Here is a 21,563-nt window from a genome sequence, read left to right as displayed (position 1 = left end):
TGCACGAACAGGAGCCTTTGAGCATACAATTGCAGCGCTACTATGACAGTTCGGTGACATTCTCCACTATTTCTTCGACTGTCGCATATGCAGTGTAGTACGAATAGCGTCAGGAGCAAGTAGCTTGATCGCAGCAGCAGAGCACAAACTAAAGGGCTTCTTGCTCGCAGGTGAACACACGAAATGGATCGGAATCGCGCGTTTGGTAACATCTGGCACACTGCAGGCGTTTGATGATCTCTTGTCCAGACAGCGCGACACTGGTTTGCGACGCTGCTATATTGTCACTATTTGATCAAGTTACACACATGTTATGATACTGAAGAACTCATCAAAGGCTCTTTCCAAGGCTGCAGAAAGAAACTGTACTTTTAATAAAAGACGGTGATAGCTAGCTTCTCTGTTTGACAACAATAGACCATAATAATAAAATAAAAAAATACGACGCCCAAGAAGGAGTTATCTGAAAGGGACGGAAATAGGTAGAAGTAATGCACACACACACACACACACACACACACACACACACACAGACAAACAAATGATTACAATTTCCAAGAAATTGGATAATTTTAATAAGAGAAAGAGCAGTACAAATTGAGTTGGTCAATAACGCGTTGGTTCACCTCTGGCCCATATAAAAGCAATTACTAGGTTTGGATTTCACTGACAGAGTTTTTAGATTTCGACCTGAGGGCACATTATATCCAATTGGCACATTCAAAATTCAAAGCTGGTTGGAGGGTGCTGCCCATAAAGCTCCATACGTTCTGAGTTGGGGAGGGATCCGTCGATATCGTTGGCCAACGTAGGGTTTGGCAAGCACGACGACAGACAACACAAATTCACGCCGTATGCACATGGGCATTATCTGGCTGAAATATAAGACCTGGGTGGCTTGCCGTGAAGGGCAACAAAACGAGGCGTGGAATTTTTTCAGTGATTTCATGATGCCTTCAGCTGCCATTCTCTTTATTTCATGTATGATTGTACATTTTCATCCTTAGGCCATTTAACGGAAGCATTATACACTGGATATATTAGTGTGGTTTATGGTTTTTAACATAGGAGTAAGTCATGTTTCTTGATACACTAGGCGCATTATAACTTACTTTATGAACTATTCTTTAGTAATATATTATGCCATGTAAGGCTCTGTTCCTGTGACTGCACGTAGTAGTCATGAAATAAATCAGAAAAGGTTTTTCGCTATTATAGGAGCATGTTACTTTCGAGCAATTGTTGCTAAGCTCTTACACATAAGGTCTTATTCTTACACATACGGTCGATGTTGTTAACGTTCTTACGCTAGGAAGATTACATACACATCAAAAAAAGTTTTGCATCACCTCTTGTTACCAGAATTCCTGAAGATAGACGTTGACTGTGGATATTGTATCACAGACACAGTGCCTTTGACTGTTCAGAGATGCCACTAAACTCGCCCAAAGACCATGTATGAGCAGCGCCTATTAGACGGAGAGGGTCCGACAGCCGATCAGTTCCAGTAATTCCAACAGGAAGGCGGTACGCGGCTCGTGTTGTCTGTAGTTCAACCATGCCAAGACGGCCATGCCAGCCACAGGACGTGGTGTTACGACTCAAACTCTGCGTAATAGGCTGCATGATGCGGAACTTCACTCCCGACGTCCATGACGAAGTCCATCTTTGCAACCACGACACCATGCAGCGCGGTACAGATGGGCCCAACAACGTGCCGAGTGGACCGCTCAGGATTGTCATCATGTTCTCTCCAGCGATGAGTGGCGCATTTGCCTTTCACCAGACAATCGTCGGAGACGTGTTTGGAAGCAACCCTGCCAGGCTGAACGCCTTAGACACACTGTCCAGCGAGTGCAGCAAGGTGCAAAATGGTTCAAATGGCTCTGAGCACTATGGGACTCAACTGCTGTGGTCATAAGTCCCCTAGAACTTAGAACTACTTAAACCTAACTAACCTAAGGACAGCACACAACACCCAGCCATCACGAAGCAGAGAAAATCCCTGACCCCGCCGGGAATCGAACCCGGGAACCCGGGCGTGGGAAGCGAGAACGCTACCGCACGACCACGAGATGCGGGCAGCAAGGTGCAGGTTCACTGCTGTTTTGGGGTGGCATTATGTGGGGCCGACATACGCCGCTGGTGGTCATGAAAGGCGCCGTAACGGCTATGCGATACGTGAATACCATCCTCCGACCGATAGTGCAACCATATTGGCAGCATATTGGCGAAGCATTCGTCTTCATGGACGACAATTCACGCCCCCATCGTGCACATCTTGTGAATGATTTCCTTCAGGGTAACGACATCGCGCGACTAAAGTGGCCAGCATGTTCTCCAGACATGAGCCCTATCGAACATGCCTGGGATAGATTGAAAAGACTGTTTATGGATGACGTGACCCACCAACCACTCTGAGGGATCTACGTCGAATCGCCGTTGAGGAGTGGGACAATATGGACCAACAGTCCCTTGAGGATAGTATGCCACGACGAATACAGGCATGCATTAATGCATGAAGACGTGCTACTGGGTATTAGAGGTACCGGTGTGTACACCAATCTGTACCATCACCTCTGAAGATATCGCTGTATGGTGATACAACACGCAATGTGTTGTTTTCATGAGCAATAAAAAAGGCGGAAATGATGTTTATGTTGATCTGTATTCGAATTTTCTGTACTGATTCCGGAACTCTCGGAACCGAGGTGATGCAAAACTTTTTTTTGATGTGTGTAATTATTTTACAGTAATTTAATAATTAACCTATATGTTTCTTTGTTCTCAGTTATATTTAATTATCGTGCATCATTGGCGTAAATATGACCGTATGAAATTTCATGAAAATAACTTTTAATATTTTTTCTGTTACTGTGGAAGCAAATCATTTTTGAATAGTTGTTGTAAAGATCTTGTATATAACACGTCGATCACCATAATGTAATGAAACAGTACTGAAAATATGACAGATGAGTAAAAACTGCTTTATGATTGCGTAATCTTTCGCATTACAATCATGTTTATTAATGAGTGATAATTATACATTCTATGGTTCTATAATGCTTCGTCGTAGAACTGGTAAAAATTTGTCTATGAATTTTCCATTTCGCAGGTATTTTTGTTCATTAAAAACTCTGTCCGACTGCCTTTCAGATGGACGTAAATTTCAATTTCTTCCACTACGTCCATGATTTTTCCTTTCTATAACTTACGTAATATTTGAAGCGCTTCATCTGTATTAGGTACCCTGTGTCTGGCGTGTGCACCAAAGGTGGACGGGTTACTATCGCTTATTGTCGTGTGTTGTTTAAACTGTGTACTAACTCTCCTTCCTGTTTCTCCGATATAAAAATATGAGGAGTGTTCGCAGTTAATTTTGTTGATTCCTGGCTGCGAAAATGATCTGACTTAGTTGGTATGTGTCTCATTAATGGTTGTAGATTGTCAGTGCTCCTGTACCTACTGTATAATTTTGTGCTCTTGAAACATCCAGTAATTTTATCTGGAACAATAGGTAGATATAGCCATACAAGAACTTTATTTTTCTGTTCTTCATTTGTGTCACTGGTTAAAGTTGTTTCATCTAGGGATTGGCATGTGTTTGATCAGTTTTCTTTTCGAATAAAGTATCCACTGATTTCTAGGATAACCGCTATTTTTAGCCATGTTTCGGAGAAGATCTAGTTCTTTCTCAAATTTTTTCTTTTCCAGCGGTAAGTTGATCAATCCGTTTATCATAGAATGAAAATATACGAGTCTGTGTGCACCATGGTGGCATGATTGGTCGTGGGTAATTATGCCTGTTGTCGTTCGTTTACGAAATATATCGAACGTGTGTTCAGACTTCTCGTTTGAAAATTTTAAATCCAATAAAAATGAAGCATAGCTAATCACTGAAGGCGATTCTATTCCAGTCGGTGAGATTCCTGGCTGACTGTCGCCCACCATACGGCCGAGAACCAGGAGTGGTGGTCTGGGGTGCGGTTTCTTTTCATAGTGGGACCCTTCTGGTTATCAACCACGGCTTCCTTAAAACACAGTGGTACGTCGACGATATTGCAAGCCACGTTTTGTTTCCCTTCTTGGCAAGTCATCATGAGCTTACATTTCAGCAAGATAACGCTCTCCCGCACATGGTGCCAGTTTCTACTGATTGTCTTCGTGCTTGGCTAACCCCAACAAGGTCGCCGAATCAGTCACCAGTTGAGAATTGATCGCGTAACTAATGAGGAGGTATTGAATAGAATTGGGGAGAAGAGAAATTTGTGGCACAACTTAACTGGAAGAAGGGATCGGTTGGTAGGACATTTAGTATTGGAGGGCAGCATGGAGGGTAAAAACCGTAGAGGGAGACCAAGAGATGAATACACTGAGCAGATTCAGAAGGATGTAGGTTGCATTAGGTACTGGGAGATGAAGAAGCTTGCACAGGATAGAGTAGACTGAAGACCACAACAACAACAAATCAAAAATGAATATTTATTTAAATAATTACTTTCTACTTTTTAACTATTAAATACAAAACTATTAAATATAAGGAGAATTATTGAGATGTTAACCTACCATCCTGTTCCGTTGAGCAGAAGACAGCGTGGCTCATGACTCCGTCTCCAACATTTGTGAAAGCCAACAACCTCAGGGAGTAGTTTGTGAACTTGAGAAGGCCATGCAGGTAGGTTTCCAAATTGGGCGTCCTCTTCACTTCACTTCCTACCGTTCGACGATCTGAAAGTATTTAATTGGAATTCAGGTATTGGGATGTACTCCAGTAGAATTGTTGATGCAGGACAGCATTTGAGATAATACATCTACATCTACATTTATACTCCGCAAGCCACTCAACGGTGTGTGGCGGAGAGCACCCTACGTGTCACTGCAATTACCTTCCTTTCCGTTCCAGTCGCGTATGGTTCGCGGGAAGAACGACTGCCGGAAAGCCTCCGTGCGCACTCGAATCTCTCTAATTTTACATTCGTGATCTCCTCGGGAGGTATAAGTAGGGGGAAGCAATATATTCGGTACCTCATCCAGAAACGCAACCTCTCGAAACCTGGACAGCAAGCAACACCGCGACGCAGAGCGCCTCTCTTGCAGAGTCTGCCACTTGAGTTTGCTAAACATCTCCGTAACGCTATCACGCTTACCAAATAACCCTGTGACGAGACGATCCGCTCTTCTTTGGATCTTCTCTATCTCCTCTGTCAACCCGACCTGGTACGGATCCCACACTGATGAGCAATACGCAAGTATAGGTCGAACGAGTGTTTTGTAAGCCACCTCCTTTGTTGGTGGACTACATTTTCTAAGGACTCTCCCAATGAATCTCAACCTGGTACCCGCCTTACCAACAATTAATTTTATATGATCATTCCACTTCAAATCGTTCCGCACGCATACTCCCAGGTATTTTACAGAAGTAACTGCTACCAGTGTTTGTTCCGCTATCATATAATCATACAATAAAGGACCCTTCTTTCTATGTATTCGCAATACATTACATTTGTCTATGTTAAGGGTCAGTGCCAAAGGTCTGCAGTCAGTCCTGTCGACGATGCTGCAGATGGTGAGCTCTGCTTTCATCCCGCTAGCGAGACTGGTAGTCTTCACCAAATCAGATAGCCGCCAGAAGCCAGAGAGGATTTCCTCCGATCCATAGCGACACACATCATTGGTGCCGACATGAGCGTCCACCTGCAGATGGGTGCACTCTATACCCTTCATGGCATCCGGAAGGACCCTTTCCACATCTGGAATGACTCCCCCCGGTATGCACACGGAGTGCACATTGGTTTTCTTCCCCTCTCTTGCTGCCATATCCCTAAGGGGCCCCTTTACGCGCCTGACGTTGGAGCTCCCAACTACCAGTAAGCCCACCCTCAGCGACTGCCCGGGTCTTGTAGACTGAGGGGCAACCTCTGGAACAGGACAAGCAGCCATGTCCGGCCAAAGATCAGTATCAGCCAGAGACAGAGCCTGAAACCGGTTCGTCAGACAAACTGGAGAGGCCTTCCGTTCAGCCCTCCGGTGTCTTTCGCCCCCTGCCACACCTCGAGTCGACCTCCCACTCTACCACGAGTGAGGGGTCAGGCTCAATGTGGGCAGTATCCCGGGCAACCACAGCCGTAGTCCGATCGGGGGATGCGTGGGACGAGCTGGCCATCCGGACGCCCACAGTGATGCCCATTGGCAACAGCCTCAAGCTGTGTGACCGAAGCCAACACTGCCTGAAGCTGGGAGCGAAGGGATGCCAACTCAGACCGCATCCGAACACAGCAGTCACAGTCCCTTTCCATGCTAAAAACTGTTGTGCAAAGAACGTCTGAAATAATCTACGGAGAGCACAAACAATTCGACACAAAATTTAAGCGGTTATTAAAATACATGATTGCCTAGTAAATGCAGTAATGCTGCTACTTGCGCACTGCTGACACACTGCTCGGCGGCAGAAGGAGACTACGCGATTTTACACTATTCAGGTACTAAAGCGCGATGCTACAACTCTCAAATACTATAATACGCCCGAAATTTATGAATTAAACAATACAAGTACCCAAAAACACGCAAAGAAATTAAGAATTAAACTATGTAACAAATAAGTGAGCTAAGAGTATACGACTTGCTGCTGGCAGATGCTTATCCAACGGCGGCAGGGAGCACACTACTACGTATATTGTACAGGGTGGTTATAATTAAACTTTCGCTGCAAGAGCCAGTGTAGAATGTATCCAACTTTGTAGGAATGGTGTTCATACTGTGCGTTGCAGGATTAACGTTGTTAGTAGTGTTAGTGTCACGTCTTGCCGTTAGGCGCCCGTACTGGTACGGCAACGTAAAACTCGGTCTCCGTGGACCAAAGGTATGGGCCGGCCGGAGTGGCCGTGCGGTTCTAGCCGCTACAGTCTGGAGCCGAGCGACCGCTACGGTCGCAGGTTCGAATCCTGGCTCGAATCCTGCCTGTCCTTAGGTTAGTTATGTTTAAGTAGTTCTAAGTTCTAGGCGACTGATGACCTCAGAAGTTAAGTCGCATAGTGCTCAGAGCCATTTGAACCATTTGAACCAAAGGTATGCTGTGTGAATGTCACAAGGTGCTGTGAGGTGCTTCTGCAACATGTGATCCCTGCTCTATGGAATGGAGAGCTTTGGACTCAATTGCTCAACCGTTTTGCTGCATGATGGAACTCCACCACACGTTACTCGCTTAGTCACTCCGTAACACATTTGTGGAAAAGCGAATCATTGGCTGATCGTTCCATAGCTTTCATATGGCATCATATTTTGGGGTAATTCATCACTGAGGAATAAAGTATTTATTGCACAAAAGCGTGTAATCAGAATAATAGCTGGAGTCCCCCAAGATCATCCTGCAGACATTTATTTAAGGATCTAGGGATATTCACAGTAGCTTCTCAGTATATATACTCTCTTATGAAATTTGTTATTAACAACCAAACCCAATTCAAAAGTAATAGTAGTGTGCGTAATTACAATACTAGGAGAAAGGATGATCTTCACTATTCAAGATTAAATCTAACTTTGGCACAGAAAGGGGTGAATTATACTGGCACTAAAGTCTTTGGTCACTTACCAAATAGTATCAAAAGTCTGACAGATAACCAACAAGTATTTAAGAAGAAATTAAAAGAATTTCTGAATGACAACTCCTTCTACTCCATAGAGGAAATTTTAGATATAAATTAAGAAAAAAAAGAAAAAAAAACAAAATATATTAAAAATAAAAAATAAAAAAATAAAAAATAAAAAAATAAAAAAACAGAAAAAATAAAAAAGTTGTTATATTAACTTAAGTATGTTGTTAAATTAACTTAATTATGTCTTGTATTGGAAAATTTGACTCGTTCCACATCATTACGAAATATCGTATTCATGATCCATGGAACTAGTATTAATCTAATCTGATCTAATTTAATCTAATAGAGCGTGCCCACCGAGATCATCAGATCTGAACCCGTGTGATTTCTGGGTGTGTGGTTACCTGAAGGACAGGGTTTGTCAACAGGACACTAACACGTGTTGAAGGTTGAAGATGAGCATAGGGAGGGAGGTGGCTAGCATCCCATCCAAGATGTTTCGGGCAGCAGTCGTCGATGCTCATGGTTGTCACACTGAGCAACGTTTGTAACCCGGAAGGTGAATACAGTATGCGATTAACAAATGTTACTCTCACATGTGGAAATTAAAATTAATTATTTCAGTGGTTTATTTGTCTTTCCTCTTGCGCATGTCCTTGAAAACGTTTCCACAAAGCATCATTGTCCTACGATCAAACGTTTTTCATGTGGTACCTCTCAAGAAGCGAAAGTTTAATTATAATCACTCTACACTCATGGTACAAAACATTATGACCAACTTCTTAGCTGGTTGTTTGTCCGTCTTTGAAACGAAATACATAACTGTTTCTGTGTATGAGGGATCCGACGGTTTGCTGGTAAATTTGTGGAGGTATGTGGCCATGTAATTCGCGTAAATAATGGGCCGCTGATTAGCGTGATGTCGCACGGCAGTGACCCATATGTGTTCCACAGGCGAATTTGGTCACCGGGAGATCATCGGGAGTTAATTAAAATGCTTCTCAAACCACTGCAACATGTTTCTGGCTCCGAGACACTGACAGTTATACTGCTGAAAGATGACACCACCCTCGGGGAAGGCATGAAGATGTATGGGTGACTCGCATGCGGGAGGACAACGGTTCAATCCCGCGTCGGGCCATGCTGATTTAGGTTTCCAGTGATTTCCCTAAATTGCTCCAGGTTCCTTTCAAAGGGCACGGGCGATTTTCTTCCCCATCCTTCCCTACTCCGACGAGACCGATGACCTCGCTGTCTGGTCTCCACCCCCAAAACAACCCATGAAGGGATGCAGGAGGTTCGCAGCCGTCAGCGCGTCTTCGATTACTAAGTCGAGTCCCATGCAAGCGTAGGAGAATGTCTCCCATAGCATAATACTGCTCCCACCAGCAAGCGTAGCGGCGCGCTGCACGTTTCGAGCCGTCGTACACTCCGGTGACGGCGTTTATGGAGACGACCATCGAACTAGTGTAGCAAAAATGTGATTCATCCGAATAGCCGAATCGTTTCCATTGATCGACGGTCGAATCCCGACGGTCCCATGCCCACTGCAATCGTAATTGACGATGTCAGTGGGTCAATATATGAACAGTGGGGGTAGTCTGCTGCGGAGCTCCACGTTCAACAGCGTACGATGAACGTGGTGATCCGAAACACTTGTGCGTGCACCAGCATTTTGCTCTTTCAGCAGAGATGCCACGGATCACCACCTGTCCTATTTTACAGAGCAGACGAGCCTCCGAACCCCACGTCGTGTGAAGAGTCGTGGACGTCCAACCATTTAGCGCCTAGTGGTAGTTTCACTGTCCTTCTGCCTCTTTCCGTAGATGATCACACACAGTTTTCGAACTACTCCTTCACAGGCTTCGTGTAATAATAATCTACCCGTTGTCAAAGTCGCTAATCTCAACGGATTTCCACATTTGCGACCCATATCTTCGCTAGAGTGATACCTCCTTCGTGTCTGCTCGACCTAGATACTTTTGTTACCGTGTCACGTGCCCTCAACGCCAACAAGCGGCATCAACGTCACAGTGGGCTGTGGTCATAATGTTTTGGCGTATCAGTGTATACAGGATGGTCCATTGATAGTGACCGGGCCAAATATCTCACGAAATAAGCATCAAAGGAAAAAACTACAAAGAACGAAATTCGTCTAGCTTGAAGGGGGAAACCAGATGGCGCTCTTGTTGGCCGGCTAGATGGCGCTGCCATAGGTCAAACGTATATGAACCGCGTCTTTTTAAATAGGTTGGTTGGTTGTTTCGGGGAAGGAGACCAGACAGCGAGGTCATCGGTCGCATCGGATTAGGAAAGGACGGGGAAGGAAGCCTGCCGTGCCCTTTGAAAGGAACCATCCCGGCATTTGCCTGGAGCGATTTAGGGAAAGCACGGAAAACCTAAATCAGGATGGCCGGACGCGGGATTGAACCGTCGTCCTCCCGAATGCGAGTCCAGTGTCTAACCACTGCGCCACCTCGCTCGGTTTTTAAATAGCAACCCACATTTTTATTACATATTCGTGTAGTACGTAAATAAATATGAATGTTTTAGTTGGACCACTCTTTTCGCTTTGTGATAGATGGCGCTGTAATAGTCACAAACGTATATATACGTGGTATCACGTAACACGGACTGTATTTGCTTCGTGATACATTACCCGTGTTAAAATGAACCGTTTACCCATTGCGGAAAAAGTCGATATCGTGTTGATGTATGGCTATTGTGATGAAAATGCCCAACGGGCGTGTGCTATGTATGCTGCTCGGTATCCTGGACGACATCATCCAAGGGTCCGGACCGTTCGCCGGATAGTTACGTTATTTAAGGAAACAGGAAGTGTTTAGCCACATGTGAAACGTCAACCACGACCTGCAACAAATGATGATGCCCAAGTAGGTGTTTTAGCTGCTGTCGCGGCTAATCCGCACATCAGTAGCAGACAAACTGCGCGAGAATCGGGAATCTCAAAAACGTCGGTGTTGAGAATGCTACATCAACATCGATTGCACCCGTACCATATTTCTACGCACCAGGAATTGCATGGCGACGGCTTTGAACGTCGTGTACAGTTCTGCCACTGGGCACAAGAGAAGTTACGGAACGATGAAAGATTTTTTGCACGCGTTCTATTTAGCGACGAAGCGTCATTCACCAACAGCGGTATTGGGCAACGGAAAATCCACGATGGCTGCGACAAGTGGAACATCAGCGAACTTGGTGGGTTAATGTATGGTGCGGCATTGTGGGAGGAAGGATAATTGGCTCCCATTTTATCGATGGAAATCTAAATGGTGCAATATAGGCTGATTTCCTACTTAATGTTCTACCGATGTTACTACAAGATGTTTCACTGCATGACAGAATGGCGATGTACTTCCAACATGATGGATGTCCAGCACATAACTCGCGTGTGGTTGAAGCGGTATTGAAGAGGATATTTCATGACAGGTGGATTGGTCGTCGAAACACCATACCATGGCCCGCACCTTCACCAGATCTGACGTCCCCGGATTTCTTTCTATGGGGAAAGTTGAAGGATATTTGCTATCGTGATCGACCGACAACGCCTGACAACATGCGTCAGCGTATTATCAATGCATGTGCATTACAGAAGGCGAACTACTCGCTGTTGAGAGGAGTGTAGTTACCCGTATTGCCAAATGCATTGAGGTTGACGGACATCATTTTGAGCATTTATTGCATTAATGTGGTATTTACAGGTAACCAGCATGCGTTCTCAGAAATGATAAGTTCACAAAGGTACATGTATCACATTGGAACAACCGAAATAAAATGTTCAAACGTATCTACGTTCTGTATTTTAATTTAAAAAACCTACCTGTTACCAACTGTTCGTCTAAAATTGTGAGCCATATGTTTGTGACTATTACAGCGCCATCTATCACAAAGCGAAAAAAGTGATCCAAATAAAACATTCGTATTTCTTTGCGTACTACATGAATATGTAATAAAAAATGGGGGTTCCTATTTTTAAAAAAACGCAGTTGATATCCGTTTGACCTATGGCAGTGCCATCTATCAGGCCAACAATAGCGCCATTTGGTTTCCCCCTTTAAGCTAGACAAGTTTCGTGCTTTGTAGTTTTTTCGTTTGACTCTTATTTCGTGAGATATTTCGCCCGGTCACGCTCAATGGAACGCCCTGTATAACTTCCTGGAATTGCGTGATTTGTCATTTGTTGCAAGAAACCTTCGGGAAGCTATCAAGGAACTGTCGAATCCACATCACGCAAAATCGCTGCTGTATTGAGAGCTGAAAGTGGACCACCATGCTGTTAAGCGGGTCGTCAAAATGTTTTGGCTCTGCAGTGTATAGGCATTAACGTTTCAAACTCATATTGCTAGATTTATTGTTTGGGTTCAATGATAAACCCAAAAGAAAGGATTTTATTTTAGAAGTGAAACCCAACATACATAATTACGAGGAAAGAAACACAAAATTTATTTGTAGCTCTTATTTTCCTCGGAATTTCAGCGACTGAAAAGATTAATTAATACTGACTTAGTCCAAATCACTTGTTTATTATTATTCTTTCTGATAATCAGTTTCATCTGTGGCATCTTAAGGCCAGAATGTTATTGCGGTGGTAATTCAGGAAGCAATGGAATAACAGTACCCTATATAGGACACTACTCAGTCGGGAAAATGAAACAGCTCGTCCGAAAACGGCGAAGGTGAAACAAAATGAAAAAGTGACTTGCAATATCCCAAGAGAACTGAAAACACTGAGATTTTATGAACAGCTCGAAATATTCAGAAAACTGACAAAACTAACAGTCTTCATTCAGTACCTGTAAATATAAATAAAAAGTTATGACAACAATGAATGATTAACAAGTAACAAGGAACCTCCATAAAGAAGGCAAGTGGTTTTGAAAGACTATGTCACATGATAAATTACTAATGTTGTGAGTACATGAGTAACAACAGTTAATTTGGAACATTTTGTACCTATATTACTACGAAACGGAACTCCTGTAACTGTTCACAATAGAAAATAAATACCACACGTGGTGGTAGAAGTAGTTGACATAAATATTGAGAGGTATAATGTTTTTGATATACAGGGTGAGTCACCTAACGTTACCGCTGGATATATTTCGTAAACCACATCAAATACTGACGAACCGCTTCCACAAACCGAACGTGAGGAGAGGGGCTAGTGTAATTGTTTAATACAAACCATACAAAAATGCACGGAAGTATGTTTTTTTAACACAAACCTACGTTTTTTTAAATGGAACCCCGTTAGTTTTGTTAGCACATATGAACATATAAACAAATACGTAATCAGTGCCGTTTGTTGCATTGTAAAATGTTAATTATATCCGGAGATATTGTAACCTAAAGTTGACGCTTGAGTACCACTCCTACGCTGTTCGATCGTGTGTATCGGAGAGCACCGAATTACGTAGGGATCCAAAGGGAACGGTGATGGACCTTAGCTACAGGAGAGAGTGGAACAGCACATTACGTCCACATGCTAACGCCCTTTTATTGGTCTTTTTCACTGAGGTACATGTACATTACCATGAGGTGTGAGGTACACGTACGTACGTCGTTTCCGTTTCCAATTACGGAGTGGAATAGAGTGTGTCCCGACATGTCAGGCCAATAGATGTTCAATGTGGTGGCCATCATTTGCTGCACACAATTGCAATCTCTGGCGTAATGAATGTCGTACACGCCGCAGTACATCTGGTGTAATGTCGCCGCAGGCTGCCACAATACGTTGTTTCATATCCTCTGGGGTTGTAGGCACATCACGGTACACATTCTCCTTTAACGTACCCCACAGAGGTGTAAGATCAGGAGAACGGGCTGGCCAATTTATGCGTCCTCCACGTCCTATGAAACGCCCGTCGAACATCCTGTCAAGTGTTAGCCTAATGTTAATTGCGGAATGTGCAGGTGCACCATCATGCTAATACCACATACGTCGACGCGTTTCCAGTGGGACATTTTCGAGCAACATTGGCAGATCATTCTGTAGAAACGCGATGTATGTTGCAGCTGTTTGTTACAACACGCAACTGAACGTCGGAGGTTTCAAGCGTTAACTTTAGGTTACAATATCTCCGGATGTAATTAACATTTTACAATGCAACAAACGGCACTGATTACGTATTTGTTTATATGTTCAGATGTGCTAACACAACTAACGGGGTTCCATTTAAAAAAACGTAGGTTTGTGTTAAAAACATACTTCCGTGCATTTTTGTATGGTTTGTATTAAACAATTACACTAGCCCCTCTCCTCACGTTCGGTCTGTGGAATCGGTTTGTCAGTATTTGATGTGGTTTACGAAATATATCCAGCGGTAACGTTAGGTGACTCACCCTGTATATTTCATAAATGTAAAAACTTGCTATAACGTTTCTGTAGTGAAGGTTACGTAAGTACAGAATACATTTAATATATCATGTTAGCAATAGCAATACATTGATAAATAATTCTAGAAGCAGCATTAGACACAGGTGATAAACGGTGTAACTTACTGTGATCGGTAACAACAGGCCTGTATATGACTTTGTATCCACGTATGATGCCGCCATGATTTTGGGGAGGTGGTGGTGACCAGCTGACCTTGACGCTTTGTGACGAGAGCGCAGAACAGGTTATGTTCTCCGGGGAAGCTTCTGGAACTAGAAGATGGAAGGAGGTGCTCCTCTCATAATCTCCTAGATCGATTTTCACAGTATGACATGTAACAAAAATCCTGAAAGCACAACTTAACAGTAATTTCACGAGAACAAGTGGTACCAGTAAGATGTACTTGAGTAATACCTCCGTAAAGAGTGAGACTTGGAAACCGCATCACCCCTGTACTTCGAGAGCGGCACAAGATATCGAAGCGCAGAGCCACACGTGATTTTATTACATGGTTAATACAAGCTGGTTAATAGAAGGTTTTATCAAAAACTTTCATCCGATTTCCCATTTTTCACATGAATAAATATAGAAACTTGACATAAATTTGAAATTGAAGTTCGAATACGTTTTTGCACAGCGGGTGCCACATACTCAAATTTATTGAAAGGCAGCTCCATTTTCACCATGGGAAGCAAATGATTGTAATTTTTAATACGTCCAAGTAATAATGGAATTGTTTCTTAAGTTTCGAAAACAAAGACTTAACTTGGCGCGAGTTTTAGGTTTCCGGTTCGTCTGGATGACGATAGAGGCGTCCCGTGCAACTACCTCGCTTGCTCTCTGGTTCATTAACCAATATGCGTTGAGTCGAGACGACGAAAACACAGTAAGAAAAGACGTTTTGCGCTCTCTGTTTCAACAGGTGTGGTTCAGTTGCAAATGTGCGACGCCGTTTCCGTCGAGGGTGTAGCACTGCACCTCTTGCGGCTCAAAGCATTCGGCGACAGCGCCAGCAGTTTCAAGATTGTTTGTTTCTATAGGGAGAACTCAACAGGTCGCCATTTTGCACCTAGTCCACAGCAGTCTACTTGTCGTGGCAGCTCATTCCTCATGAGTATATTTCGCTTCTTTTGTGTCAATGTTTATTCTTCGATTCTCACAGGATTCAGCTGCTACAAGCAGTTCATGATGGTGATACATAACAACGTACAGAGTTCTGAAAACTCATTCGGGACAAGGAGATGGAACATAAGTTTCCATTCACGTTTAGTTTTAAGGCATGAGACTTGATATGTAATATAAGTAATCGGTTATCGATTATCGAAACAAAGTTGATCGCAACACCTTGCAAGAGGCTCTTTGATCCTAACCTTCGTAAATTTTGTTTCTATTACACGCAAGACTTGTTTCTAATATCAACACAACATTGCTGACTTATCGGTGATTCCGTAGATACCATCGAAACCTTCTGGAATTGTGTTTTCAGATCCTTGTAAGAAATCTGCATTTCTGATATTGAAACCAGCTGATTCCGTATCGTCATATCTTACTACGCTAAATCGAAGCTCTCTAGCAACTAAAGGTAACTGTAGGATAATATCTTTAACCAGATTAGAAAATAATATCATTTAAAGACACTGGAATGTGCTATGAAATATTAAAATCCAATTAAACGATGTTTACAAATACATACGTCATTCAACTTATGTTAAAGGACAAAGGATACTGTTTTACACCTACAACTGGATACCAAGCGTGTCAGGTGAATCGACATTAAAAATAATATCAATATTAAATAATCGATGAATTTGGAAATTTGGCTGTCTTAAATCTAAGACCATTTCTGGAATAAGTGCAATAAATACTTTAAGATGAGAAACTTTAAACAACATTTTACAGTCCTTTTTGCATTTCCTAAAAATTACAATCGTTTTATTTCACTAAGCTGGTGACCGATTTAGGAAAATAATAGATGACTCAAATATGGTTGCTATCACATTAGTGTACAGTACGATTCCTGCAATATACACACCATAAACTCTTTTACGTAAAAACTAATGTAAATTTAAACAGTGCTAGCCATAAGGGAGCTCACTTGTAATATGATGTACATACACTGACGGAAAAAAGTCCCACCAGCAAGAATCAGTTGTGTGAGATAAACGAAATTTGGTAGGCTTGTTGCTTCCTCTGAAAGATGACACCTGTTCAAATTTCACGCCAACTGCTTAAGAGTGGCGGTATGAGGTTACACATCAGGTTTTTTTTTAATTCACACTGTAATGGTCGTGAGCTGTAGTTACCTTTGGGATTGTTAGATGAGGTTGTTTGACGCTCGTCAAGAATGCCTTTAAGGCGACAAAGACGCCATTATCAGCACAACACTGAGTTTGAATGATGTCCTGAAAGGGTTAAGAGAAGCTGGATGTTTCTTCCGCGATGTTGCTCAAAGACTTGGCTGGCAGCGGTGGTGACGGGGAGGTACGGTCGGAAGAAGACGGGACGGAGCAGCCACTTGGCACTACCGAGAGGTAAGACCGTCGTGTCTGACGTATGACTGTGGTGCACAGCACTACGTCTGCAGCAGAAATCTGAGCTGCATTTGGCACAACATTGAGGCAACGAGCTGTTACAAACCGGTTACTTCAAGGATAGCTCCGAGCCAGAGAGCGTGTACTGTGCACTCCACTGACCCCAAACCACCGCCAGTTGTGACTTGAGTAATGTAATGCGAGAGCTCATCGAGGGAAAGGACGGAGGTCTGTTGTGTTCCCTAACGAAAGTTGGTTCTGCCTCGGTGCCAGTGATGACCGTGTGTTGGTCAGGAGGAGGTCAGGTGAGCGCCTGCAGCCAATCTGTTTGCGTGCTAGACGCACTGGACCCACACCTGGAGTTATGGCCTGGGGTGCCATTTCGGATGACAGCAGGAGCACTCTCATGGTTATCCCACTCACCCTGCCTGAGAATCTGTATGCCAATCTGGTGATTCGCCCTGCTGTGCTGCCATTCATGAACAGTCTTCCAGAGAGTGTTTTCCAATAGGATAACGCTCGCCCACATACCGCTGTTGTAACCCAACATGCTCTACAGAGTGTCGACATAGTGCCTTGGCCTGCTCGATTACCAAATCTGTCGCCAGTCATGCACGTATGGGACGTCGTCTACATCTACATCTACATCCATACTCCGCAAGCCACCTGACGATGTGTGGCGGAGGGTACCTTGAGTACGTCTATCGGTTCTCCCTTCTATTCCAGTCTCGTATTGTTCGTGGAAAGAAAGATTGTCGGTATGCCTCTGTGTGGGCTTTAATCTCTCTGATTTTATCCTCATGGTCTCTTCGCGAGATATACGTAGGAGGGAGCAATATGCTGCTTGACTCCTCGGTGAAGGTATGTTCTCGAAACTTCAACAAAAGCCCGTACCGAGCTACTGAACATCTCTCTTGGGAGAGATCTCCGTCATCGGACGACAACTCCAGTGTCATCCAACCAGCATTAACGGCCCCTATACTGACCGACTAAGTGCAACAGGCGTGGAACTCTACCCCACATACTGACATCGGACATCTTTAAGACGCAATGCATCCACATATGCAAGTTTGCATTCAACATTCTACCGGTTACCCCGTTATTACTTTAAGAGTATTTCACATTTGAAATGGCTTTTCTCGCACTTACGTTAACCTGTGATCTTGTATCATTAATCACTTCCTAGACAAACGTAGTCCCGAAACTTCATTACTTTACACTGACTATTTCTAGATGTTCGAATTTTTTCCGTCAGTGTATTTATAGTTTCTTTTTGTGACCGCACATTCCCCAAATTGGTGGGGAGAGCAGGTCTATAAATAGATTCCAACGGTGGTTCAGGGTGAAATTAAATTTACTTAGGTGCTAATATCTACAATTAGTGTATTTTTTGTGACTGTCTGCCAATATTAATTTGGAACCGTGAAATAACATGGCCTATGTTTGTCACTGTGGATTTTGTGGAGTAATTTCTGTAAACTGTGTCTTCTAATAAACCACGTACTATGAATGAATTTTTCTGCTTATTTAAAAACGTGGAACGTAACACCGATAGCACAGGTGAACCCAGCGACCAAAGTCTTGGAACGGTATGCACCCGAAATAGGTGTAATTTATCGTTTGTAATGGTACTTGAATTACGTAACCATTACGGCACCTCACCTCAACCTCTCGATACCAGCAATATTCTACTGTGTTTCTGTAAAATAGTTAACATATTTCTGTGACAACATTCAGATATGATTTCATTAATGTAGAGGTACTTCGATACATCGATATGTATATATTGCAATGATATTATTCTTATGTGTCTTCTTTCTTTTGTCACTATGATCATTGACGTACTTGTGACTCTGATTTTTGGGCGCGTAAGCCGTTATTAGAGAGTCAAGCTTTGGTCGTCATGTTAAAAAGACGCAAATTGTAGTCAGTTTATGAAATGTGAACTTTAACAATCAGGAAGATATTTTCAAGTATGTTTTATATTGTGAAGTGATGTTTTGGAACGAGTTACGTGATATTGCAACAAAAGTAATAAAAAAGAAGTGTAACTTAAATTCGGAGTGCTGATTACTTTTTTACATCACCATTGTCCTAACTTGCAAAAGTTTAATCTTCAAGAATGGTTTATGAAACACATCTATAAAACTTCTGAATATCGCAGAATAACACCTAGGCCTCTTTGCATCCGAACTTGGAATCATCACTACCTAGATTTTCGACGATTGAGTCATGAGTTCACAACGAGACCAGCGTGGGAAACACGAAAAGATGAGTGCCTAGTTTATCCATTATTTCAAGAAATGACTTTATTAACTGTGCTCTAATGACACCTGCCACGTAATATAACTTTGTTGTTTCCCGAAAATGCAATATTTAGCAGCGTGAGCAACACTACAATCATAATTAATTTTTGACCTTTGTTGTGGTAGGGTGTTAGACGTTATAATCAATGAGATCCATTATATGGATATTGGGTGTCATTTAATTTATGGGAACTCAGAGTTGAATTGAATTTAGACATCCAGTGACAGGTAAAACCACAGTTCACATTCTATTTAAGTGCAAAAGTGAGCTGCCACAATGTAAGAACGTGGGCATATACCACAGTCGAGCGCGAGAGAGTCTTAAGATGTTTTCACCATTTGCTGAGAAAAGGTTTACGACTCTTTCTCTTTTTTTTGGGAGAGGTAGTTGCAGCAATAACGCACACAGGTATGTTACAGAATTTAGAGAACATGCCAGGAATTTCAACAGGACCGAGAACCAACCCACTGGCTCAAGAATCGAAGTGTACGTTTTGTCAGCTGCTAATAGTCATATATGATATGAATTTAGATCAAATTTAATGATCAGCTTCAGATCTGATTAATAGCGAGTTGTGAATATTCAAATAGACAGTATTAAGTTGCAAAATAGAAGGAACAATAGTACAGCACACTTTTGACAACCTTCAGTCGACTTCAGCATTTTGCTGCAGCAAAATGTTCTTGCAAGCGTTCTGTAGTGCTGTTCCTTTTGTTTTACAGCTTATTATTACGTTCTGTTATGCGAAATTTGACTCCTCACAACTCGCTATTAATCCGATCTGAACGTGATCATTGAACGTGATCGAAACTAGTTATGAAGTGTGACTAACACTTTCTAACGAACACGCGGCCATCACTGGCAGTGAGGCAGAACCGGCTTTCGTCAGAAAACACAACAGACCTCCATCCTGGCCTCCAATGAGCTCTCGCATTACACCACTAAAGTCGCAAATGGCGGTGGTTACATTAGATAGTTGTGGCATCTCTCATTACAAAAAGTCATCCATCAGTAAGACTATCTGTTGACAATGAATTGCGCAGGTGATGGATCAAGCGTAAGTTGAGTAGGGATCTTGCACTGCACCAGTAGGCTCCAACGTCACCTGACCTCAGCGTATGTGGTTTTATTTTGTGGGAAATTGTGAATTACTTTGTCTAATGTGCTCCCCTCCTAACAACTTCGAATTAACGCGAACTGCAACGACACATAACAACGGCAGCGAAAGCAGTCTGTCACTCCAGATGTGATTACAAAAATATGGAGCGAGTTTTATTTTACTCTGGGTGTTTGTCGTGCGTCCGTTGGAAGACAGATTGAACAGTTATGTAAGTTAATTGTAAACTTTGATCCCAAACGTAAATGTAAAAAGTGCCCCAAGGCTGAATGTGCATTCATGCACAAATTATATTACTGTGTAATTGGCTGGTTCTTTTGAAAATAAAACATTTCTTACGGTATGCGTATGTATGCATGTATTTAACTGGAGACCTAGAAACGGCGGATAGGCTTCGTCCCCGCCGTATCCCTCAGTGGTACACATCCCCACAACAGGCTACAGCAGTCCACTCACCCCACCGCCGCCCCACACCGGACCCAGGGCTATTGTGCGGTTCGGCCCCAGTGGACCCATTGGGAACGTCTCATTCCAGAAGAGCGTAACCCCAATGTTTGCGTGGTAGAGTAATTGTGGGGTACGCGCAAGTGGAGACAAAGTTTGCGCAGCAATCGCCGACACAGTGGAACTGAGATGGAATAAGGGGAACCAGCCTGCATTCGCCGAGGCAGATGGAAAACCGCCTTAAAACCGTCCACAGGCTGGCCGGCGCATCGGACCTCGACACTAATCCGCCAGGCGCATTCGTGCAGGGGGCAGGCACGCATTCCCGCTCGGGAAGCAGTGCGGCAGACCGCACGGCTAACCGGGCGGACGTGTTATGCGCAAGTTTAAATTCACCCTAGATTTCAATCTTCATATATGTAGAATATATAGCCTTGTGACAGAGCACGAATCTATTTGAAATGTCCCGTATTTTTCACTCGTGTGCCAACCGAGATACTGAAAGAAATACGTAATTTTTTTAATGGAACGGTGCGCTGCTTTTAATGGCATTAGAAATCTCTTGAATATACGAGTTCATTGACATAACGCTTGTTAATACTGCCGCTGGAACTTTTCGCAAAGGTTCCTGAGTAATTAGTTAAAACTGAGATGTAAGTCAAATGGAATTCGCATTTGCTGTGCAAATACCTCATACCGTCTTGCTGCGTGTAACGGCTTAGCCTGGGATGGGACTCCCGCTTCGTAGACTCAACTTTCGAACGTGTTATCTCGCTCTATATACCAGTGTGTCAGATTTGTCTCCATTTTCGTGCACTTTCAAAATGAAATCTAAAAGGGAGGTAACTAATCGACTATGTTGGTACCAATGGAATACGAATCGCTGATAAAAGGATTTGCCTGCTGAGTTACACGTATCTTAGTTAACTGTGATAAATGTACTACTATGAATACATTAAAAACTCCGGTTGTGGGAACGTTTAGATATTATCCAGATACAAGTTCTATGTTGGCGGACGTTACCTCCTTCTCGCGTAGTAATAGTGACTGCTGACGATAGTGGTCCACTTCCCATGCTGTTGAAAGCCTGTGCGTAAACATCGTATTTTGTGAATTTCTTCAGTTGTCTTAATCTGAGTTCCGTAGTAGACGATCCTCGTACCTGTAAATCAACA

At 43.0% G+C, this 21,563-nt stretch overlaps 1 protein-coding gene across 1 annotated transcript in view; it reads right to left on the bottom strand.

Moving 5' to 3' along the window:
• Positions 1 to 21,563, bottom strand: part of LOC126456830 (Down syndrome cell adhesion molecule-like protein Dscam2) — a 416,068-nt gene that overhangs the window by 105,427 nt on the left and 289,078 nt on the right. Inside the window, exons 23-25 of the mRNA XM_050092636.1 lie at positions 21,412 to 21,550; positions 14,115 to 14,261; positions 4,567 to 4,728 (exon numbers count right to left, since the gene is read on the bottom strand). Coding sequence (XP_049948593.1) covers positions 4,567 to 4,728; positions 14,115 to 14,261; positions 21,412 to 21,550 — 448 coding nt within the window. The remainder of the gene's footprint in view (positions 1 to 4,566; positions 4,729 to 14,114; positions 14,262 to 21,411; positions 21,551 to 21,563) is intronic.

Source organism: Schistocerca serialis, chromosome 1, assembly GCF_023864345.2.
Source record: "Schistocerca serialis cubense isolate TAMUIC-IGC-003099 chromosome 1, iqSchSeri2.2, whole genome shotgun sequence".
Lineage (NCBI taxonomy): Eukaryota > Metazoa > Arthropoda > Insecta > Orthoptera > Acrididae > Schistocerca > Schistocerca serialis.
Note: the sequence above shows the minus strand (reverse complement) of the source record. Positions and strands in the feature narration are given on the sequence as shown.